The 22421-nt window shown below is 53.5% G+C and overlaps 9 protein-coding genes across 9 annotated transcripts; 4 read left to right on the top strand and 5 right to left on the bottom strand.

Annotated features, from left to right (window-relative positions):
* Positions 1-276: 276 nt before the first annotated feature.
* MRS44_008643 (uncharacterized protein) lies at positions 277-972 on the bottom strand (the record flags this gene model as incomplete). The annotated part of the gene is made up of 1 exon (XM_046269625.2): positions 277-972. One exon carries the CDS (start codon positions 970-972, stop codon positions 277-279), a length of 696 nt encoding a protein of 231 aa, XP_046132098.2.
* Positions 973-2371: 1399 nt separating this feature from the next.
* On the top strand, positions 2372-3262 carry MRS44_008642 (uncharacterized protein; the record flags this gene model as incomplete). The annotated part of the gene is made up of 3 exons (XM_046281198.2): positions 2372-2505; positions 2560-2771; positions 2826-3262. The coding sequence occupies 3 exons, from the start codon at positions 2372-2374 to the stop codon at positions 3260-3262; spliced, it is 783 nt and encodes a 260-aa protein (XP_046132097.2).
* Positions 3263-3470: 208 nt separating this feature from the next.
* Positions 3471-5628, bottom strand: MRS44_008641 (uncharacterized protein; the record flags this gene model as incomplete). The annotated part of the gene is made up of 4 exons (XM_046283645.2): positions 3471-3682; positions 3751-3938; positions 3993-4175; positions 4229-5628. The coding sequence occupies 4 exons, from the start codon at positions 5626-5628 to the stop codon at positions 3471-3473; spliced, it is 1983 nt and encodes a 660-aa protein (XP_046132096.1).
* A 665-nt stretch (positions 5629-6293) lies between these two features.
* Positions 6294-10290, bottom strand: MRS44_008640 (uncharacterized protein; the record flags this gene model as incomplete). The annotated part of the gene is made up of 3 exons (XM_046269624.2): positions 6294-6481; positions 6533-9104; positions 9151-10290. 3 exons carry the CDS (start codon positions 10288-10290, stop codon positions 6294-6296), a joined length of 3900 nt encoding a protein of 1299 aa, XP_046132095.2.
* Positions 10291-11233: 943 nt separating this feature from the next.
* On the top strand, positions 11234-13118 carry MRS44_008639 (uncharacterized protein; the record flags this gene model as incomplete). The annotated part of the gene is made up of 3 exons (XM_046272743.2): positions 11234-11260; positions 11314-11362; positions 11440-13118. The coding sequence occupies 3 exons, from the start codon at positions 11234-11236 to the stop codon at positions 13116-13118; spliced, it is 1755 nt and encodes a 584-aa protein (XP_046132094.2).
* Positions 13119-13284: 166 nt separating this feature from the next.
* On the bottom strand, positions 13285-13916 carry MRS44_008638 (uncharacterized protein; the record flags this gene model as incomplete). Its single annotated transcript, XM_046276298.2, has 6 exons — positions 13285-13446; positions 13505-13605; positions 13670-13678; positions 13733-13766; positions 13823-13861; positions 13914-13916. The coding sequence occupies 6 exons, from the start codon at positions 13914-13916 to the stop codon at positions 13285-13287; spliced, it is 348 nt and encodes a 115-aa protein (XP_046132093.2).
* A 565-nt stretch (positions 13917-14481) lies between these two features.
* Positions 14482-14826, top strand: MRS44_008637 (uncharacterized protein; the record flags this gene model as incomplete). The annotated part of the gene is made up of 2 exons (XM_046276297.2): positions 14482-14577; positions 14665-14826. 2 exons carry the CDS (start codon positions 14482-14484, stop codon positions 14824-14826), a joined length of 258 nt encoding a protein of 85 aa, XP_046132092.1.
* Positions 14827-15145: 319 nt separating this feature from the next.
* MRS44_008636 (uncharacterized protein) lies at positions 15146-19030 on the bottom strand (the record flags this gene model as incomplete). Its single annotated transcript, XM_046273849.1, has 3 exons — positions 15146-15308; positions 15359-16587; positions 16637-19030. 3 exons carry the CDS (start codon positions 19028-19030, stop codon positions 15146-15148), a joined length of 3786 nt encoding a protein of 1261 aa, XP_046132091.1.
* Positions 19031-20695: 1665 nt separating this feature from the next.
* Positions 20696-21939, top strand: MRS44_008635 (uncharacterized protein; the record flags this gene model as incomplete). The annotated part of the gene is made up of 2 exons (XM_046281197.1): positions 20696-21021; positions 21078-21939. The coding sequence occupies 2 exons, from the start codon at positions 20696-20698 to the stop codon at positions 21937-21939; spliced, it is 1188 nt and encodes a 395-aa protein (XP_046132090.1).
* Positions 21940-22421: the final 482 nt, after the last annotated feature.

Genomic DNA, 22421 nt, shown 5'->3' with positions numbered 1-22421 from the left:
ACATCTGTAGTGCAGATGCGCCCAGCAATGGTGTGGTAGGACAAGAGCTCCCTACCATCTACTGATTCAGTGTCACTGCTTGAAGAGTACAAGGTCGCAATTAAATGTAGGGTATATGTCAATTGAAGACCGATGAGGTCGAGTGAACCAACACAGGACAAACTTGGCATAGACGAAAGACAAAGGTGGTATTACTAGGTAGTCCCAAGATGTATCCAACGAACACACCCAGGAGAGTGCTAATAGGCGCACGCTACCCCAAGTGAAGCCCTCCCCTCAGCGTCTCTCTGGATCATGAGTCTTAAAGTCAAACTTGATGTTGTCAATCCAGCCAAAGTTCTGCATGCACCGAAAGTTGAACAAGACACGAGCATGTCCCTGCGCAAGCTGCTCCTCAGTCCACTGACAAGTCGCCGTGATGCGCTTGAACCCGCTGGCCCCATTGACAGCGTCCGACGCCTGAAGCTTATCGCCCAATCCCGCAAAGGCTCCGTCCTCGCCGAAGGAGCAGGCCAGTCGGGCGTCGTGGCAGCCGCTTGAGCCCACCGAGGAAGCCTTGTTGAAGCCAACCCATCCCGAGAGCTCGTACTCTGTATCGGGAATAAGGCAACCCGCATCAATTTCCTGGTAGACGTAGTCGTCGGTGAATGAGCCAGTGCCGAAGCCGAGAGAGTAAGTCCAGTCGTTGGAGATGCCGCCAACGCTGATCCACGAGTTATCCTTGTGCAGGAGGCTCCAGTGCTCGGTGCTCGCGGGCGGGCCGTCAAAGTTGCCATTCTTGACGAGGAGGGAGGGCGTCTCGGTCGCTGTGCAGACGCTGATGGTGGTGCTGGTGGTGGCCTCTGCGGTTGTGCTGGTTGGGGCAGCGGTGGTGGTGATGAGAGTAGTGGACACAGCGGTAGGCCTGCAGTTGTGCGCCTCTGTCAGCGAGGACAGGGCAGCAAAGGCGACGAGGAGGCTTCGCGACATCATTTCGAAAGAGTGAATACGGTCAGAGAAAAGAATGTGGTTGAGCAAGAACTGATCACTCAGCAGGAGATGATTGCACCTTATACTCCATTCCCCCTGCCAAGGAACAACCGTCGTGTAAGCCGTTGGTCTTTCAATTAGGTTAGCTCTTTCGATAGTTTCTAGATAGTCTTGCTTTGCCAAGCGGGTATCCCAATCACGAACAGGTTAGCATGGAAGAAATGGAGTTTTGCAACCCCACAGCATGCGGAAACCACATGGGATAATCTCACAGACACGAGTTGTTGGTAGACCCCTGGATAAAAGATTTTCGATAGCGTCTACTTAATCGGGCATCAAGCCATTCCCGCTTGGTAGCTGAACTTATTTTGTTTCTTGCACGAGGGGATTATGGGCCTACTCAAAGGGTAGATTACAAGGTATCACAAGAGCAGCAAAATAATGCGTAGAAAACTATTAGAATAATCCCCTACTACAATCTCTTCTTCTATAAGTGTGCTATTCTCATGCAAATTCTCATCTTAAGGAGCACGAATGCTTGAGCAGAGTTAGAGGCACTTCATCGCTCTCTGGGTGGCATTTCTCGAACCTGTAAGCAGGAGAGTGGACGGGGTTGTGCCATATTCAGACTTGATTGCACCTAGAATGCTGAAAGCCATGACTTCCAGTGTCCTTCTGTGTATATCCTTAGCCTAGCTCATTTGTTCTCTTTCTAACCATTCATTGCCCATCGTCGCGGTTCGGAATCGTCGGACATTATCGAATGGAGCCATCTCGGCGGGTCGATCTTAGGCACGCCACTCTACCGTTGACAGACGCCTCTTTCTCTGTGGCTGTTTTGCATGCGAGATCTAGATTTGCTAGACTTGGGCTTTTAAAATGGCTTCGTTTTTGTTATTGTGAAAGCTGCTCTGGTTTCAACTAGATGTCTTGAGAAATGCAATCAGGTCGAACATTCACAGATGCCATTCGCATACTCAACTGATAATGTCTACACTTCTTTTTACTCATCTTGGCTTGACTATCGTGCGCAAATTGGGTTGATCGAGGTACTGTGAAGTACAAAGGACTCTTGTATGATACTATGTCTGTTGGCAGCTTTGCGGGACCCTGGTTAGCACATGGCAACTGAAAGGTCACTGTTGACGAGCAACAAATATAGGGTGCCTTTTCTATTGGAGACATGATCCAAGTAATAACCATCTACTCAATATATGTGGCTGTTTCCGTGTCAAGCAGGAGCCACGGGTCAGACCAGCCGATTGTGTCCTGCTTTCTCATAACCTACAGCAACCATCAATACTCAATCATAACAAACATTTCGATAGTCTATCCAACATCACCTACATCAATGTTTGTTATTTACCCATTCTTAGCTTTGTCATTCTCCTCGTGATGCAACATGCGGTCAACGCCTCCCAAAAGTGGGACCTCGCTCACTCTCACCTCCTCCAACTACACATCACCACGACCCAAGATGCCGCCAACCATTGTCCTCATCCGCCACGCCCAGGCCCTCCACAACCTTCACAATAAGTTCTCCTCTATCTATAGATACGTTCATATTTAACATATCCTACAGGACTACAGTCTCCATGATCCCCCGCTCACTGACCTAGGCGTCGAGCAGTGCTCCGCCCTTCGCAAGAACCTCATCTCTACCTTTTCCGACTCCACCACCAACTATCAAGATGTCGCCATTGTCGTGAGCCCTATGCGTCGTACTCTTCAGACTGCTATGCTCTCCCTCGACTGGCTCGTCGACCGCGGTGTCAAGATTGAGGGTAGCGCTGATTGGCAGGGTGAGTCTCTCTCCGCACCGTGAATCCAGTGACTCATAGGATTTTTGTCAACAGAAAACTCGGATAAGCCCTGTGATACGGGAAGTCCTATATCCTCAGTCTCGCCCGACTTTGCTAGGGTCAACTTTTCAACTGTTGATGCCCTCTGGCCGGACAAGACATCCCCCGCAGCTCAGCGTTACGCCCACACAAAGCGTGACATCCTCGCCCGCGGCCGCCGTGCCCTCGAGGACCTGTACAGCCGCCCCGAAAAGATTATCTTTGTAGTCTCCCACTCTGGCTTCCTCCGTGTCGGCGTCGTGGGCTTCTGGTTCTTCAACAGTGACTACAGGGTGTTTGACTTTGAGGCTGAGCGGGGTGAGGATGGGAGATTGAAGGTCAAGCAGAGCGAGGCTACTCTTTCTGGTGGATTGGGTTTGTCGTGGACGGACCCTGTTCTTCTTGGTGATGGTCTTCCTGATGAGGACGTCGAGGTTGATGGAGTCAATTAGTGATTTTGCCGCACTTCTCGTGTCGTTTGATTCATCAGGGAGACCTCTAGATGGAGACTTGGATAGAATCCTAGACAAGATACATGCACCTCAATAGACGTGATGAGCTGGGTATCTCCTATTTTTCAAAAAGCCATCTAACCATGCTCCTCTTTTTATCCATATCCCAGAATATGATACACCATATTGTACACGCTTCTTTCAACATTCATCTAGACATGAAGCTCTGAAACGCCGACTGGTCAATGACGACATTTCCCACGGCACGCAGCCTCTTTCTACCCTCCTTTTGCTTCTCCAGCAGCTTCCGTCTTCGGGAGACATCAGCGGCATGGAGCTTGGCGAGCACGTCCTTGCGGAAGGGCTTGATTGTTTCTCTTGCCACGATTCTGTTTCCGGCTGTGGCTTGGATGACGACCTCTGTAGGTGACGTTAGCAACCATACAAAATAACCAAGATATTTCATTTTAAGTTGGGAATAGACTTACCGAAATGTTGACGGTCGACGTGCTCCTTGAACTTGGTCACCCACTGGCGTCCAAGACGGTCAACCTGCGATGAGTGCACAACTCGGCAGATAGCATCGACTGGCTGCCTGTTGACAAGAAGCTGGAGCTTGACCAAGTTGCTCTGTCGCCAGCCCGAATCCTCATAATCCAGAGTAGCATATCCCTTGCTGTTTAATCATGCGTTAGCAAATATGTCAATGAAAGGGGGGTTGAAAACATACGTTGCACTCTTCAGCTTTCCAAAAAGGTCATCAACTAGCTGAGCTGCAGGAATCTCATACTGCAGAATGACCTGCGTCGTGTGAAAGAACTCGAGGCTCTTTTGTTCTCCACGATTAGCCTCACACAGCTCAATGACTCGGCCGAGATACTCCTCAGGCATTGTAATAGTAGCCGTGACAAAACTGCATTCCAATCAATATTAGGAACAATCCTAGGTAAGGTTATGTTGACTTACGGTTCAAACAGCTGAGCACCCCTGATGCGTGGATGGCTCACATCAGGGAACAAGGCGGGATTCTGCACAACCTCCTCGGAACCATCGGGCCAGATGATCTTGGACGGCACAGTCGGCTCCGTGAGGATGACGCTCTTTCCATGTTCCTGTCTCAGACGGTCTTGAAACACGGAGCAATGCAGACTTCCCAGAAATCCCAAACGCCAACCCGATCCCAACGCCTCAGAAAAGTCTTTCTGCAACGTAACGCTACGGTCATTGAGAACGAGCTGGTTGATGCTGTCCGCCAGTCGGCTGTAGTCGCTCTGATCTGTGGGGAACGCAGCGACAAACACCATGGGCTTGGGCTCCTCGAAACCAGGACAGGGCTCGACCTCATCTTCGGCGCCGACAAAGGTAAAGGTGTCGCCGAGCTTGGCGTCTTGGATCTTCTTCATGCCGGGGTTGAAGTAGACGTATCCGACTTGACCAGCGTGGAGGACCTTTTGCGGCGTGGCGTGAGGATATTGGATGCCCACTTGACCGACTGTATACTTCATGCCTGTACCAAGAGATATAACGTTGTCGCCAGTCTTGATGGTTCCATCAAAGAGTCTCACCAGCAAGACGACACCCCGGAAGTTGTCGTACCATGAATCCACCAGAAGCATCTTCAATGGCTTCTTCTCGTCACCCACAGGATGGGGAATCCGCTCAATAACAGCAGGAAGTACATTGGGAACACCCTTGCCCGTCTTTGCGCTGAGCATGATGGCGTCCTTAGGGTCCAACTCGAAGCTGTTCTGCATCTGCTCAAGTACACGGGGTATATCTGCAGCCGGCATATCGATCTTGTTGACCACAGGAACCAATGCGAGGTCCTGCGCAAACGCGAGGTGGAAGTTGGACACCGTCTGTGCCTGGATACCCTGCGTTGCATCGACAAGCAGCAAGGCACCACCGCAACTGGCATACGATCGAGTAACTTCGGCGCGGAAATCGACGTGGCCGGGGGTATCGACAAGATGTAAAAGGTAATCCTCGCCCTCGTGGTTATGAATCATGGTACAAGTCTGCGCCTTGACGGTGATACCACGCTCCCTCTCCACATCAAGCTTATCCAGAATCTGCTTATTCGCATCGCTAGCTGATATTGTGCCCGTATACTCCAACAACCGATCGCTCAGCGTACTCTTGCCATGGTCAATATGCGCAACGATGCAAAAGTTGCGATACCGCTCGATCGGGATGGCGGCGATGCGAGCCTCGAGCTCAGACGGCGGAGTCTTTGCTGCGGCGGGGGGAGCAGCGTACGCTCGGAACGGTATTCGCGAGAGGAGGAGCTGGGCAGGCCACGGCCGTCTAGCTTGCGAGAGACATTGCCGACTCCAGGCGCGGCCAGCGCTCCAAGCCAGGCTCATCTAGACTTTTCCCGGGCACATTTGGCGGGGCGGTTTCGGTATATATTCGTCGAGGCCGGTCCGCGGGCAGAGGCGGCAGTTGACGCGGCGGGAATTGGTCGACAATTGAAGGTCAAGATGCAATTAATCCTTCTCCAGACTTTTTTCCCCCATGATGCACGAAATCCTTCCGGCTTGGTGGAGGTACGTACTGGATTCATCCCACTTGGCTGTATTCAGTTAAACGGTGGGACTGGGGATGAAAGACGCTATTCCTGACTGGGCAATACACTTTATCATTTTCCCAGGCGCCAAGGTTGTATCAGCGCCTGTGTTGAAACACGACGAAACTTAATACTCTTGATATAAGCCAGTAGAACAAAGAGATGCAACGAATAATACGTCGATTAAGGCTTCTTGTTCACCTCGTATGATAAACTCTCGGTTGACATAGTTAGAAACTCGCTTCACTCGAACCGAAAACTCATCAATGCTCACCGCCAGGGATCCAAAGCATCAGCACTTCAACAAACCGAAACATGTATATCGCTTGGGTATCGAGCCTTTCCCACCATGTGGGATACATAGTAACTTCTAAGTACTCCGCCTGGTTCAAAAACGAATGCGTAATGCCTCCATGCACCTCGTCCAACTCCTTGCATAACCCATCCATCTCTTTATTCGCCTCATGTGAGAACCCATTCGCTGCCACGCTTAATGAACTTGTCTAGTAGCAACCCCAGATCTGCCAGGACAAACCGGCACACGTAGAACCCAAAGAACTCTGCAGCGTGTCGCGTGCACAACTCAAGCCCAACCTGCGTCTTGTCGGCGTGTCGCAACCCAGGATCTTCTACTTGTCTTGCGATTTGATCTATGTAGTTGTCAGTATCTGCTAGTGTTTCCAAGAAGTCAATAAACTTACCAATAGCCTGGGCCGCATCAAAGAGGCGAGCAAGCGAGCTCATGTACATCGCATTCGGGCCCGTAAATTGTGCTTGTGTCAGATCCCTCTTAGCCGGGCGACTCGTCGGGTTCGGTGTCATGGGTAGGCTGGCGATGCTTGGCACATCCTTGCCCGTGTCTGTTGCCACCAGGCGGTTTGTGTATGAGCCACCAAGCCCGACTGCAGAGTTCTTGGAACGAAGACGCCGCCAAGAGAATGATGATTTCCCTGAAACGCTGGAAGATCGTGGCACGCCAGGTGCTGCGCTGTCATCGCCGTTCGTCGCATCCTTGAATAGGGTTCCCGAGCTCTGTACGCCAACCTCATTGCCCAGCTTGCGGCTCAAGGCTGTCTGAACCTGCTCTAGAATACCCTCCAGGGACTGCATTTCTTCGAGCACTGCATCAGCATCACACGTGTCGACCCTCTCGATCTTGAGAAGAGCAGCTGTGAGGAAATCGCAGTTTGCCACCTTCTCTTCGATATTCTTGAGCTTGACTCCCTTTACTCGCCACACATCCCTTGGTACGAAGAGCTTGTGACTAAGATAACCACCCCGTGGATGAGCCAGGGTTTGATAGAGACATCGCATCAACCAGAACGGCCGAAGCATAAAGTCCGTGGGGCAGGGCTCAAGAGGGACAGGCGGGTCCGGGTATAGCTCGTTCGGTGAGCCAGGGCTCGTCGGGGAGTAAAAGTGATCGTCGAACAGAGAGAGTCCGGCAGCATTGGTGTCTGATCGTTCTCGGAACGTGGTCGTAAGGGGAGTAGGGAGTGCCGGGACAGAGGGAGCATGAAGACTGCCAAAAGGATTGCTTCCTGGGGTTCCAGGAGACATATCTGAGCCTTCTTCAAGGTTAGTGACCGACATGTTGCGGCTCTTCATGCTTCTCAAACTCGACGAAGAAAAGTTCTTCCTCAATCGTGTCGCAGATGGAGATCCAGTATGTTGTGCCGGGGCAGCTTCATCTCCCTCAGCTTGTCCCAGTTGGCCGAAAGGTGATGGTGTGGGTTTGGTTGCCGACACATCGGTAGGACTGGCCTCGAATAAGGGGGGCGATGAAGGTCTATGAGGCGCGCTTGTCACCCTCATACCCGTCTCAGCGGGAAAGTGTGACTCCTGGCCATCCATAGGAGCAGACTTAGCCTGTGCCAGATCCTCGGGGTGGTTCTGGAGAGGAGCCACCAGCTTGGAGGTCTCGATCTTGAGCTGCTTGGCATTCTGTCCAGACATGCGACGATTCCGCACACTCTGGGCGGATGAGCCGGGCCGTTGGGGCAACTCAGGGAGCGACTGTGTTGGTGGCGGTGCAGCAGGCGCCTGCGAGATATTTGTGAAGGCCGGTGGCAGTTCCGTAACGGTAGACAATGAGGTCGCTGCCGTCGGAGGGTTCGATCCCTGTGAACTATGCCAGGTGCGCGAGGTGACGCCGCTCGAATCGGATTCGCGAGGGACTGGTGGCTGCCGCTGACTCGCAACATACGGCCCGAGGCCATAGTCGCGGGTGATTTCTTCCAGTATCCTCTCTTCATCGTCTGATGAATTATCGTCGTAGAAATCCTGAGACATACCATGATTATCCGAGGGGAGCGATTGCTGCTGCTGCTGCTGCTGCTGCTGTTGCTGTTGCTGTTGCTGTGCTCGTCGTCCCATCTCTAAGGCCATCCCGTACTCTTCTTCCTCCATCTCTCGAACCCGCTGGCGCGCCAATTCAACTTTGCGCAAGGCATTAACTACTGCTTCCTCGCTCGCTTCAGCTGAAACTCGTCGTCCATAATCCATTGGGCTCATCGGCTCATAGCCGTCATCATATGCTGCTTCAATAGCTGCGTCCAGTGCAGTGTCGAATTCGGCCTCAGTTTCACCACTCACAGCCCGTATGTGCTTCCTCCTAAAACCAAGCGAAGATGTGCGAGAGTGAACAGAGGAAGAGGTTGAACCACCAGACTCATCGATAGGGTCAAGCCACGAGTTCAAACTGTCGTCCCGGAAATGAGTTTGAGGTACCGCGTTTCCGACTGGAGGATTGACTGGAGCATCTGCGGCCATGGAGAAATCAGATCGAATAGGCTCATCCATTTCGTCCGCTTCCGGCTTGACTGGTGACATCGGGCGGCGTGGTGACAACGGAGCTGGCATGTATGGGTCTGCAGATCTTTGCAGAAGGAGATGGTCAGGCGTTCGGAGCCGGATAGGGGAACGCGAGAAGGAAGACTGAAGGAGTCCAGGTTCCGGTGTAAGGGTGGTGACTATCGGCTTCGGCTTCTGTATACTCCTTCTTCTATATCCACCATCCTCTTGTTGAGGTGGTGAGTAAGCTGGATATGGGGGTTGAGGACTGCGGCTGTCATCTCTGATAACTCTCGTGATAGTTGATGTCTCGAAAAGCGTCGCGTCGTTGTCGTCATCCTCGTCAAGATTAAGTACAGACTCGGATTCCGAGTGCTGTGCCAGGCTCTCGGGGCGAGCTGGTAGGGCTTTGGACTCCTCCTCTGGCTGCCAAGGCGTCATTTGATCCAATTCTTCAATACGACTCGTGTAAGTTCGTCGCTAATTCGTGTTAGTACTGCTTTAAGCCTACAGCTGACCAACTTACAATAGCTTCAAGCTTTCGTTTGTCTTCATCTGCTGTCGTCTTCTGCAGCACTTGCTGCAAAAGATCACAAGCCTCCGCATACGCCTCCCGGGCGCCTTCAAAATTCTGCGCATTATCTAGCTGAACTGCAGTGTTGGCTTTTTGCAGAGCGCGGGACAGCATTGCCTTCTGCGACGGAGGCTTTGGTCCACGTCCTTTATCATGGCTGCTCTTCCCGGAGCGGCTCCGAGAATGGCCTCGGTGAGGCGCATATGCCTCGTGGTCCTGGTCGTAAGGCATGGTGGGTCTATATGAAGCCATGGAGCGCGCACTTGCTGGTGTCGATGTCACAGACTGGATCGGAGAGTCGGTCGTTCCAGGGCTTGTCAGGGACCGACTCTCGCGGGCGATGGTCGATCGCCCAGGCTCAGGTGAACCAGGGCCAGTCCCTTTGGATTTGACCGCGAGGAGTTCGCTGAGCGCAGGAGGCTCTAAAGGCGATAAAGTGACAATTGGCGGGAGCGCTTGCGGTAGCTGAGTGCTCTGCTCTGGAGGTTTAGGAACGGAAACGTCGGCGTTGACGGATGAAGCGCTAGGTCGTCGATTCTTCTGTAATTTCCGGGGCGATGGCTTGGATGACGGTGAAGAACGGCTACTGGGGCTCGTCGCATCGATACTAGAGCGACTACCGAATCGAGAAGCGGGCGCGCGGTGAGGTGCAGCCGAGGCACGGCTGGACACAGTCGAGGTCGACCAGCGGTTGAGAAGCCACGAGCTTTCGGCAGCGTTGTGGGGGACTTCGTGTCCAGCAGAAATTGGTGATAGATGATTCGACTGCTCGTGAGGGCTGGATCTCGAGGAGGGCGTGATTTGAGGCGGCGGGAGAAGCGACGAAGTCCGGGGAAGGCGTGCAGTCGCGGGTACGTGAGGCTGCGCGTTTAGCGAGGAGGGCGAGAACGAGGGCGCGGGCCTCGAGGGGTCGTGATATTGCCGATGCTGATGCTGGTGTCGCGAGTCAGTGTTTGTGGAGGTGGAAGATCGAAGCCACGACGGCGAGATTGCGACAGCAACTGCAGCCACGGCAACAGATGAACGAGAGGACGTTGACGCGGTGGACTGGTGATGGCGAGAGTGAGAAGACGAGATCTGGCCGTCGGGCATCCTCTTTCAAAAGCCCCGAGTCGGATCCGGCGATGCGACTGGATCCAATCCCAAGCGAACAATTTCCCCCTTTCCCGTCTATCAGTCGGCCAACGAGCTCGAATCGGTGGGTTGATTGACTGGCGACTAGGGGACAGCTAGTGGAAGCCCCCGTCCCAGTGGTGGTGGTAAGTTAGTCGTGGAGACTTTTGAGGCGGTCGAGCGTGGACCGTGGGCTAATGGCAGGCCCGCTTTCAGTACAGCGCAGTGACTTGGGCGGTCGGTACAGGGGGGTTCAGAAGGGTCCTGGTCGCTCGGTTGTGCAAGTATTCGATGGATGGGTCAATCGCAGCGGCGCATCGTGGCCGCGCCGCTCGTCTGTCGTTGGAATGCAGCAGCGTATGTCGTCGTCCGGATATCGAGGAGAAGAAGATGCAGCATGAACAAGTTGGTCTCAGACGGAACGAAACGCAGTAAAGACCAATCCATATCGCCCATCCATGTCAGGGGAGGGAGGAGCCGTACCTGCATCTGTGGTTGGTGGTTGAAGTGTATCGGTACATGGCCGTGACTCCCCTCTCTCCAACTTGTGACAGCCAGTGGATGTCTCGGCCGATTTCAGTTTAGCCTGGGCTGCAAGGCTGGCGTTTCGAAAAGGAGGTACTTGTCTGTGCGCTTCGGCCAAGTATCGGGTGATGACTGGCTGCGAGCAAGTTCGCCGGGAGCACCGTGCGGAATGTATCAGCCCTTGCCCCTTTTGTCTTAGTTGGGCATTGTTCATTCCGGGTCTCTTGCATTGCCTTTAACCGACTTGGAATGCATCAATCGGGGTCATCAGATGCAGGCTGAGCTTGGCACAGCTTTGAAGCAAGAGCGCGTCGCCTCATGTTACGATCGCGAACAGTGCATTATTGTCTTTGCTTCTCAGTAACAAAGAAATCTGCGCCAGGTTGGATTTTAAGCCATGGCGAGCGTCGACGATATCTTCAAGGTTTGTTTGTACGCAACTCTTTCCATCCGTTTTGTATGCTAACCAGCTTCTAGAGCTCAGGCATTTCAGGGAAGCGCAAGCTTGATCCCATTCGAGATCCAAGTGAGTTGATGATGTTTCTCGTTTGCTTAAAATCTTGGAGTCGCAGGACGCGTGTTGCTAACATGAGTTGTCCAAAGACGAAATCTACAAGTCTGCAAAGCTCAACGCCGACAGCTCAAACCGTCATGCCCGAGTCGACGATGCGCCGCAGGACGACGACGATACAGAGGCAGGACCAGCACTTCCTCCCGGCGACGATGAAGACTTTGGCCCCGAACTGCCACCGGACGATGACGAGGGTCGCTTCTTTGGAGGAGGAATAACACAGCAAGAAGAACAGATCCTCGACTACGTAGACGAGGCCGACGCTGGCGCGGCACCCGAAAAGATCGATGCTGCCTGGCTGCGCAAGACAGCACTCAACTTTGAGAAGCGCATCAACAAAAACGCCGAGCTTCGCGCCAAGTTCGAGGACGAGCCGCAAAAGTTCATCAGTAGCGAAGCTGATCTCGACGCCGACATCAAGGGCCTCTCCCTTCTCTCCGAACACCCTGAGCTATACCCCGAGTTTGTCAAGACGGGATGCGTCGCCAGCCTGGTCAGCCTGCTGGCGCACGAGAATACAGACATTGCCATCGACGCTATCGAGATCATGGGTGAGTTGACAGACGAGGACGTCGACGCTGAGGACGAACATTGGAACGGTCTGGTAGATGCCATGATGGAGGCGGATGTCCTTGGTCTTTTGGTGTCCAACTTCTCCCGTCTGAACGAAGACGACGAGTCGGATCGGAACGGCATCTACCATGCCCTCGGTGTGATTGAGAACCTGTGCTCTAAGCAATCTGTGACTGAGCGCGTCGGCCAGGATGAGAAACTACTACAATGGTTGCTCCAGCGCATCCAGCGAAAGGAGAGCCTAGTCTCGCAGAACAAGCAATATGCAGCCGAGATCCTCGCCATCATTGCTCAAATGGCCGTCGCCAACCGCTCACAGCTTATCCGTCTTGATGCCATCGACCTCCTCCTCCAACTCGCAGCCCCCTACCGAAGACGGGACCCGGATAAGGGAGGAGAGGAGGAGGAGTACATGGAGAATATTTTTGCATCCTTGACATCTCTCGTGGACGAAGTTTCAGGCAAGGCCAAGTTCATCGAGGCCGAGGGAGTCGAGCTATGCCTCATCATGCTCAAGGAAGGAAAGAAGAGCAAACCCCCAGCGCTGCGACTCCTGAACCATGCGGCGGGAGGCAACGCTGGCACAGAAGTCTGCCAGAAGATTGTTGAGGCTGCTGGTCTGAAGACTCTCTTCACACTTTTCATGAAGACCAATGATCACCGTCTAGCAGAGCATCTCGTCGAGATTTTCGCATCCATGCTGCGGCTACTACCAGCCAACTCCGCAGAGCGGATACGGACGCTGGCAAAGTTTGTGGAAAAGGACTATGAGAAGATATCAAAGCTCATCAAGTTCCGGAGAGATTACGTCGCTCGGATCTCATTAGCTGAGCAGCAAAACGAGGCTGAGAGGGCTGTGACATCAAAGGAGGATCGTGAAACAGCTGAGATTGAGTGGCTATCCCGGAGGATCGACGCCGGGCTTTTCACACTGCAGACGATTGACGTCGTCTTGGCTTGGTTGGTGGCAGAGGATACAGGAGCAGCACGCAAGATTAGACAACTCCTGGCTGAGCGTGATGAGAAGGTATCGGTCATTGGCGCGACGCTAAAGGAGCAGCTGGATGGACTTGACACGGCGGAGGAGAACCAGGATCTGAGGGATATGTTGAGCACTCTAGTCGAGTTTGTTCAGTAAACTTAATATAATCAAAAAGGCGTCCTCGATGGGACGCCGCAGGGTGACCAGCATGGCCTTGCTCTCTTGTAACAATCCTCCTCTATCATGTGCAAATCACGAAGCCAACGGATCGAGTGTCGCTCTCGCCATTTCCCCATCAAACATCGCCATCTCGCCAGGTCGTTCAGGCCTTGGAGGGGGCAACGGGCTGGACCTCAAAGACGGCGTTGAGCAGGTTCTTGACGACCTGGGCCTGGCCCTTCTTGCCGGCCTCCTGGATGCTCTTGATCTGAGCGTCGGCCTCCTTGTTGGCCTCGTCCTCAGCCTGCTGGTTACCCTTGCTGTGCTGCACACGGTCGGTCAGCTATCTCGACGCGGTCGGGGACGGTGTAGGATGTATGTACCTCGGCCTCGAACTTCTTGTACTCGTCCTCCTTGTTGTTCTTGTAGTCGGCTATCTCCCGCTTGGCCTCATCGCGAGCCTCACGAATGCGCTTGGTGCGGACTAGATGGCGATACGTGTTAGATGGACTCGTCGTGGGGTCGTAGAAGGCGTCGGGATAGCTTACACTCTCGGGCTGTTATCGTTGGTTAGCAGGAGATCATACAACAGGTAGAAAGTTTAAGCTCACCCTTCTGGACAATCTTGGAGGCTTCTCGCTCGGCCTAATCAACACGAATCAGCTACACGGCCAGGAGCACCTAGCAGAGATCAAACATACGTCGAGGAGAGTCTGAATGCCGGCCGAGTTCTGGGCAGACTACCAAGGCGGGTTAGCGAAACGCCATGCGGTGCGAAGCCGACCAGCTAACCATGATGATATAGGAGAAAGGTACGCGAAAGGACGATCGAGTAGTGTGTATGTGAGGTCGGTGCGGAGGAGATGGGAAGGCCGATGCGGTTTGCGATGGAAGCTGTTGATGCTAAGGTTGGAGGGATTGGAGTTGGCTTGCCCAGGTACCTCCAAGGAGGATTACGTCTGAGCTTGGGCAGGTGCCCGCCGCCCCAGCTGCCTTGCCAGACGTGCCAAGTACCGCCAGGTACCTTTGGCGCGTTTCCCAGTGCCGCAGCACAGGGAGCTACAGCGGATTAAAGTACCCCGGTTGGCGCTTAGCGCAGCATGCATGGCGCCTGTAGCCGCGCTGCCGCCGCCATGCGCTTTCACGTCATGGGCCGACAAGTCCCTTCTTCTCGGGCTTCACGATTATCGTCTTTCTTTTTCTCGGGCTTTGAAAACGTCGACTTAATTCCCCTCCGACGAGCCAATTCGGTCGCCAAGCATTCGACTCGACTCAATCGTATACCCGATCGATCGAATACCACCCCCGCCTCCCTTTGCGACTCCCAAATACTCAGCCCTTGTCGAAACGGCCCGGCGCCATGTCCCGCGCCTCCAAGCTCACGCTGGCGGCCACGTCGCTGTTCGCGGCCGGCACGGTTGCCCTCGTTCACTTCCAGCAAAAGTTTGAGAAGGATGTACGTCTATCCTCCGGGTCAATTGACTCCAAGCGACCGTTTCTCGACCGTTGAAACCGAACATTCCGAAACTAACCGACACAACAGGCCATGCACGAGGGCGTAGTCCGAGATATGGAACAGCAGAGAGTCAAGCGCGAGCGACAGCTGGACTTTGATATGCAGAGGCAGCTAGAGGAGGAGTACAAGCGGGAGCAGACGGTGCATGACTCGATAGCAGCCGCAGAAAAGGGTTTACCGAATCGATAGCATGAGCATCATGATAGACAACGTATTGTAGACCAAAAGATACCCTCCCCTCCCAGACATGGCATTTCAACTTCAGACGTGTTCGCAATAAAGCATCTCGGTATTGTACTATCCTAATCTTGAACGACGTGCTAGTTTTGTACATGGCCAAACCCCCCGTCTCAACATTACAAAGCGTTAACTGGCTATACCGGCAAGGACGGTTGGTATTGGCATCCGCCTCGGCTGCCGTTCAGGCTTCTCCATTCTAGATATCCATGTGTAGCCTCATTCTCTTTTTTTCCTTTTTCGAAAAACGCCCCCTTCCAATCAATCTCACTTAACGAATTGAAACTCCGGAGCGGCTTGTAAACATTCTTGCCGCAATGTTCATGGACTGCAGCTCCTGGAAGAGCAGCTTAGCAGCGTAGGGAATATGGATCTGCGCAATCTTGGTCTTGTTCTTGCAAGGTCGGCATTCGAACGACTGCTTGGAAAGGTTGCTATTGCATGTCAGCTTTGGTTCATCAACGTCGAGGGTCACAAGACTTACGCAATCGGTGTCATGAGTCCACAAACCTCACAGACGTGGACTCGGAAGGCATCCGAAACTTCAAACAGACGCTCCTTGAGGAAGGCGGCTGCTCCGTGGGCAATCATACAATCACGTTCCATTTCTCCGAATCGCAGACCACCATCTCGGGCACGACCTTCGACGGGCTGTCGAGTCATGATCTGAACGGGACCACGAGCTCGGGCGTGGATCTTGTCGTCCACCATGTGACGGAGTCGCTGGTAGTAGGTAGGTCCGAAGAACACCTGCGCTCGAAGCTTGCGTCCAGTATGGCCGTTGTACATGATCTCGAAACCTCGAGACTGGTAGCCATGCTTTCGGAGCAGCTCCGAAACGGAGTCGACAGTGACATCGGTGAAAGGTGTTGCATCACCCTCCATGCCTTCGAGCGTTGACACCTTACTGAGGAGGCATTCAATCAAATGTGCAATTGTCATTCGCGACGGAATGGCGTGGGGGTTAATGATAATGTCTGGTGTCACACCCTCCCTGGTGAAGGGCATATCCTCCTGTCGGTAGGTAACACCAATGGTACCCTTCTGTCCGTGACGAGAGGCGAACTTGTCACCAATCTGGGGAATCTTGGTCGTCCTCACACGGACCTTGACGTACTTGACGTTGTCGGCATTGACAGTCACAATGACCGAATCGACGATACCGTTCTCGGTACTTCGCAGCGGCGTGGAGATATCACGACGCTGGTGCACCGTTGTCCTGGTACCCAGATCCTGGTTCTCTTGATCAATCGGCGCAGTCTTGCCGATGATGATATCTTCACCTGACACTCGCACACCAGGGGCCACGATACCATCCTCGTCCAGCTTGTCGTAGGTACCATGCTTCATACGAAGCGTCGACTGCTGGAAGGGCTTCTCGAATACTTCCGTGTAGTTCAGACCGACCTTCTTCTCCTGGTCAGAGTAGGATCTGAAGAACAGACTGCGGAACAGGCCTCGATCGATACTACTCTGGTTCATAATGACGGAATCTTCCTGGTTGTAACCAGAGTAGCAAGCGATAGCGACGATGGCGTTCTGACCGGCTGGCAGTTCACGGAACTTGAGGAACTCCATGGATCGTGTTGTCGCCAGAGGTTTTTGTGGGTAGTAAAGAATGTTGGCCATGGTGTCCATGCGTCGAGAGTAGTTTGTCAAGAAGAAGCCCATGGCCTGTTTACCCATGGCAGATTGGTAGGTGTTACGGGGTGACTACATATTGTTAGTTTCGCTGGCATCACGTTGAATCATGGGAACATACCTGGTTGTGATCGGGGAAGGGAATGATACTGGCACAAATGCCAAGAATCATACTAGGGTGAATCTCACAATGAGTGTACATGTGAGTTGTGGGGTTCGTCTTGGTCTTCAATCTCCTGTTGGGGTCGTCCGTGTTATCGTCATCTACGACGTAACCAGCCTTTTGCATGCGATAGAGATCAAGATCCTCAGGAGTCATGCAAATCATAGCCGTCTCCTCTTCCTCGGCATCGAGGTACTCGATGGTTCCGGCTCGGATCAGACCCTCCCATCCAATCTTCATTGATGGGTCCTCTGGTGGCTCCGCCTGCTCCTTAGCAAGCTTGTTGACAAGGTCCTTGGTCAGAACCAAAGCTCCCTTGGCAATACCAGACTCGTGGTCATCCTCCTGCTGAACCGTGAAGACCGGCCTCATGACTCGGCCAGCGTCGGAGAAGACCTTGAACTCTCGATCTCGAATGTCACGAACAAGCGACACCTCATACTGCAGGTACGACTTTCGTCGTGTGTCCAGGACTTGGCTGACGAGATGCTTGGGGTCTGAATGAACACCGCACCAGACACCGTTGACAAAGATCTTGGTAGCATGGGGGTATCTCAGGGGCTCGTACTCTTCTACGACTTCCATACCTCGGTTGATCATGAACTCAATCAGAGGTTCGGAGGGAGAGCCGACACTGACGTAGCACATCAGGGACAAGTTCTTGACCAGACCACAAGCCTGACCCTCAGGCGTCTCGGCTGGACAGACCAGACCCCAATGGGTGTTGTGTAGCTGACGAGGCTTGGCGAGCTTTCCATCTCGTCCAATAGGGGTGTTGGTTCGTCGCAAATGCGAAAGAGTGGATGCAAAGGTGTATCTGTTCAACACCTGAGAGACACCAGCAGTGGAGCTTGCAGCCTTCTTCTGGTCTCCCCAGTTTCCGGTAGCCAGCGAGTACTTCAAACCGTTAGACAGGGTTCCGGGCTTGATACCGACAGCCAAGTTGAAGTGCCTATTGCCTTCAACACATCGCTTGAGGTAGTTGGAAAGCTCCGTGTTCATCCTTCGCACAATGCCACGGAAAAGCTTGGCCAGCAGAGGACCAGCAAGATCCAGACGCTTCTTTCCAAAGTGATCACGATCATCGGGCTCACGACGGCCCAGGGCGCACTGCAGAAGCTTGTGCACCATGTAACCCAGGAAGAAAGCCTTTCGGGTCTCGCTACCCTCCGACTGGGAAATGTGTGGTAGGGTCTCCTTCTGGAGAATGTCCTTGGCGACACGCACACGCTTCTCGCGACCGAGACCAGCCTGGTCACGGTTTCCACGCTTTCCGATGAAATCGAGCGCAACCTCTCGGTCCTGAACACAGAAGGCCTCCTCGATACAGGGACGCAGCATCTCAAGCATCTGGCTGTCGGTTCGATCGTAGCAGATGTGGTTGAGAATATCCTCATCCGAGACAACACCAAGAGCTCGGAAGACGATGGCAACAGGAAGATCTGCCTTGACGAATGGCAGAGTGGTGTGAATGGTCTGACCGAAACCTCCTCGTGCAGAGTCTCCCTTGCCATAGAGCTTCAGCATCATACTCGAGATAAGACGTGAACCCTTCTCAAGCGCACTTCGAATCTCGGCAGTGTATGTGTAAGGACTGGGCTGAGCCTTCTTGAAGACTTGGACGATGTTGGCAGCAGATCGTTCCTGGGCGATGAGTACCTTTTCACTGCCGTTGATGACAAAGTATCCACCCTGATCGTATGGACACTCATTGACAAGGAAGAGGTTGTCATCGTGCTCGCTGCTCAAGTGGCAGATCTTGGACTTGACCATGATAGGAAGCTTGCCGACAAAGACCATATCCTTCCAACTGTCGTCGGCCTTTCCTTCATCATCGCCACTCTCTTCGAGCTCCCAGATAAGCTTGGTGGGGTTTTCACCAGTTCGCTTGTACTCTGCCTGCTGATCCTCGTCCATCTCGTGCAGAGGAACCTCCTTCTCGACAGCCACGGACACCTTCTTGGTAATCTTAATATAGAGGGGACTCGCGTAGGTCAGGTTTCGGTCACGGCATTCGTAAGGTAGCAGCGAGGTAACGGTTCCGTCAGTCTCGCTGATGGTCGGTCGCGAGACCATGACACTGCCAAACTTGATCTCATATCGGCGCAAGGCGATCGACACTCCAGGAGGCGAAGGAGGATTGGGCTGGTCTAGGGAGATGACAGAATACTCATTGACGAGATCCTGAATGGTCGTTTGCGTAAACTCGTCGAAAGAGTCTGTCTGCTGCGATACGAGACCCTTGGATTCGAAGAAGGATGAAATGACGGTCCAACAATCCTCGGGGGTGATGCCCTCCTCCTGGTCGTCGTAGTTGTCATAATCGGAAAGCTCCTCCTCGTAGTCAGCCATGATGTCGGTAATGCCTATGGCTATCGATATCTATTCGTTGATATTGCTGCGATCTGGCGACAAAGGTTCGGTTGCTCCGGCGATGAAGCGCAGAGAACAAAAGACTATTCAGCGAGCGCTGGCGAATGCGATGGCGAATGTCAGGGCGGTCAGTTGGGGACCTGGCGCCTGATGCACCCCGTGGTCATCCGGCGATTAATTCGATGGTTCGACGACGCACTCCGGGTAGGCGATGAAGCGAGGGATGCGGAGGCGCAAGATGAGGGAGACGTGGTGGAGTGGTGATGAATTTGCGTGAGGCCGAACCTTGAGCAGTCGAGCAGCCTCAGGTTGAGGCGACGAGACGCGCCTGAAAAGAGCTAATCCTAAAGTGGCTTAGTCTCCTCCATCAGGAGAAACAGCTTTGAAATCGGAAAGCGCCACATTGATGAGTCAGGAGCTTGTGGCTAGAGCTCTGCCCTCTGTGGCGCATTACTTATGCCTTACATCCTAGGCACCCAGATTTCCCAAAACTCCATCTCGCCCCAGCTGGTCCCAATGGAGTAACATCCATGCTTTTTGTAAGACGCTTCTTCGGGAAATCAGCTCATTCCCTCTCAAGGGACCAACAAGGAAAGGCTTGGGATGCAGGCGAGCGGCGACAGGCTAATTAACATGAAATATAGGGGGAAAGGGGATACGCGCGAGATGGCCCGTCACTCAATCGCCGGCACTTGGTCGCATTCACGTCAATGCTTGCTTGGTGGTTATCGCAACCTCAACATACAACACAACACAGCTACGGACTATCGGCACGCAGACCATCGGCACGCTCTGCCGTGTTAAGCGTCCCTTTGTTCATATGAAACTCTTCAAGACGTTTCCCCAGTCGGTTCAGCTCCAGAGTGACATGCCAGAGTACCATCCGAGAGCAAAGCTCCGCGCGGGTACGACTACGATCCAGCGCTAACCGCCGTGGGATTCTAGAAGATGCAGGGTTCATCTCATCTCAACTCAACGGCCACGGCAAACGGCACGATTCTCATTGCTCACCTGTATCGTGCAGCTCTGCCACCGCTGCTAGTCTCGGCAAACCTGTCTGGATCGAATAATCTGACTTTCGAAACCCCCGTCGTACCCCGATCAACCCCTGTTTATCGGGACTCAATTTCGGAGCCACGGCCGAACATCCCCACAACTGTTCCTGAAACCAGAGCCTCCTGGCCTTCATTTCTCACTCGTGCGGTCCAGCCCACGCATCCCCGGCCCGTCAGACGAGCTCCGAGTCGCCCTATTAGTGGAGGATCTGCTTCCGTTTCCTAGCCCGCCCCAATATGCTCACTAGGTCGTGACATAGCACGATCATCAGCTCTTGTTCTTTGACTTCCATGATCCCTGACCTCTACCGACTCTAGCAAACATGCCTGTCGCCCTAAGCTGACAGACCACTTCGAAGAATATGCTCATGATGATTTGGACTCTGTGACGGGTGCCGCAGCAGAAAGGCCTAACCCTGTGGGATGGTTCGTGTGTAGCAAGTATATAAGATGGCGGCCTGCATCTCCAGATGCTGCTTGGACACTCGAGCACTTCATTCTCATTCAGTCTTCGTTCTTTCTTCTACCGTTCTCTTAAACTACACACTCTTTTCAACTACCAGTCTCTCATTAACCGCTGTTTGAAACCATGCGATCCTCTACTCTTATTGCCCTGGTCGGCCCTCTCGCCGTGCATGCCGCTTCTGGAAACGGCCACTCGACTCGATACTGGGACTGCTGCAAGCCTTCTTGCTCTTGGAGCGGCAAGGCCTCGGTCAGCGCTCCCGCCTTGACCTGCGACAAGAACGACAACCCCATCTCTGATGCTAACGCCAAGAGCGGTTGTGATGGTGGTTCTGCTTTCGCCTGCACCAACTACTCTCCCTTCGCCGTCAACGACAACCTCGCCTACGGTTTCGCTGCCACCAAGCTCGCTGGAGGCTCCGAGTCTACCTGGTGCTGCGCTTGCTATGCGTGAGTGCCACTTACACCTCGATGTGCCTACTTTTGATACTGACCGTACTTGACAGTCTCACCTTCACTACTGGTCCCGTGAAGGGCAAGACCATGGTTGTCCAGTCCACCAACACCGGAGGCGACCTCGGTGAGAACCACTTCGATCTCCAGATGCCCGGTGGTGGTGTCGGTATCTTCGACGGTTGCTCTTCCCAGTTCGGCGGCAGCGGCCTCGGCGGTGCTCAGTACGGTGGTATCTCTTCCCGAAGCGACTGCGACAAGTTCCCCGAGCTTCTCAAGGACGGTTGCTACTGGCGTTTCGACTGGTTCCAGAACGCCGACAACCCCGACTTCACCTTTGAGCAGGTCCAGTGCCCCAAGGCTCTCACCGACATCAGCGGCTGCGTCCGCAACGACGACTCGAGCTTCCCTGCTTACAAGGGCGACACCTCGTCCTCCGGCAGCACCGGTGGCAGCAAGGCCTCCACCTCCAAGGCTGCCGTCCAGTCCCAGAAGACTCAGGCCCCCGCCACTGAGCAGAAGTCCACCAAGGTCCAGCAGCCCTCTAACCCCCAGACCCAGGTCCAGAACTCTGCTTCCAACCCTCAGAAGACTCAGGTCCAGAACTCTGCTTCTAAGCCCCAGCAGACCCAAGCTCCCGTGAAGGAGCCTGCGACTCCCAAGACCACTAAGGTCGGTGCCTCCAAGACCCGATCTGGCTGCTCTGTCCCCAAGACCAAGAAGACTAAATCTGCTCAGGCCACCGCCAAGGCCTCGGCCACCAAGTCGGCTCCCGCCACCGCTCAGTCCGCCGTCGCTGCCTGGTACCAGTGCGGCGGTTCCAAGTCCGCCTACCCCAACGGCAACCTCCCCTGTGCTTCCGGCAGCACCTGCGTCCAGCACAACGAGTACTACGCTCAGTGCGTTCCCAACTAAGAGGTAGATCCTTTTTGTGTTTGGATACGAAGGGGAGGGGGGTTCATGAGCTGAAGCGCTTTCCTGGAAGGGGGTCATCTCACGAGCAAGCTTGTCCATTGTAGGACATGGCATCCTGAACCTGGCGTTCCGCCCTGTTGTACATAGACCATCTTCTTGTTTTTCTGTATATACTTTTAGTATTCTTCTCTTCGGCCTTTGAGCTGACTGCAAAAGATTTGACAAGCTTGCTCAAACGTTTGATTGAGTTCGTCTATATCTGCGATTTGAACATTCATGCATCCCACTTCCATTACCTGCTTAGCAGGTCAGGGTCACATTTACTTTACTTTATACAAGGTTTTTATGCTCAACACTTGTCGTAGCCTCCATCACGCCACTAACCTGTCATAAGCACTGTATCTGTGTTGTTTAACTTGCTTACTAGTGGCACAACCAGCCGTGTATGCAATACAGACAACGCTCTTTTTCAAGGTCTAAAC

Source organism: Fusarium solani (genome assembly GCF_023522795.1).
Source record: "Fusarium solani strain SB1 chromosome Unknown bctg00000005, whole genome shotgun sequence".
In the NCBI taxonomy this organism is placed as follows: Eukaryota; Fungi; Ascomycota; class Sordariomycetes; order Hypocreales; family Nectriaceae; genus Fusarium; species Fusarium solani.
Note: the sequence above shows the minus strand (reverse complement) of the source record. Positions and strands in the feature narration are given on the sequence as shown.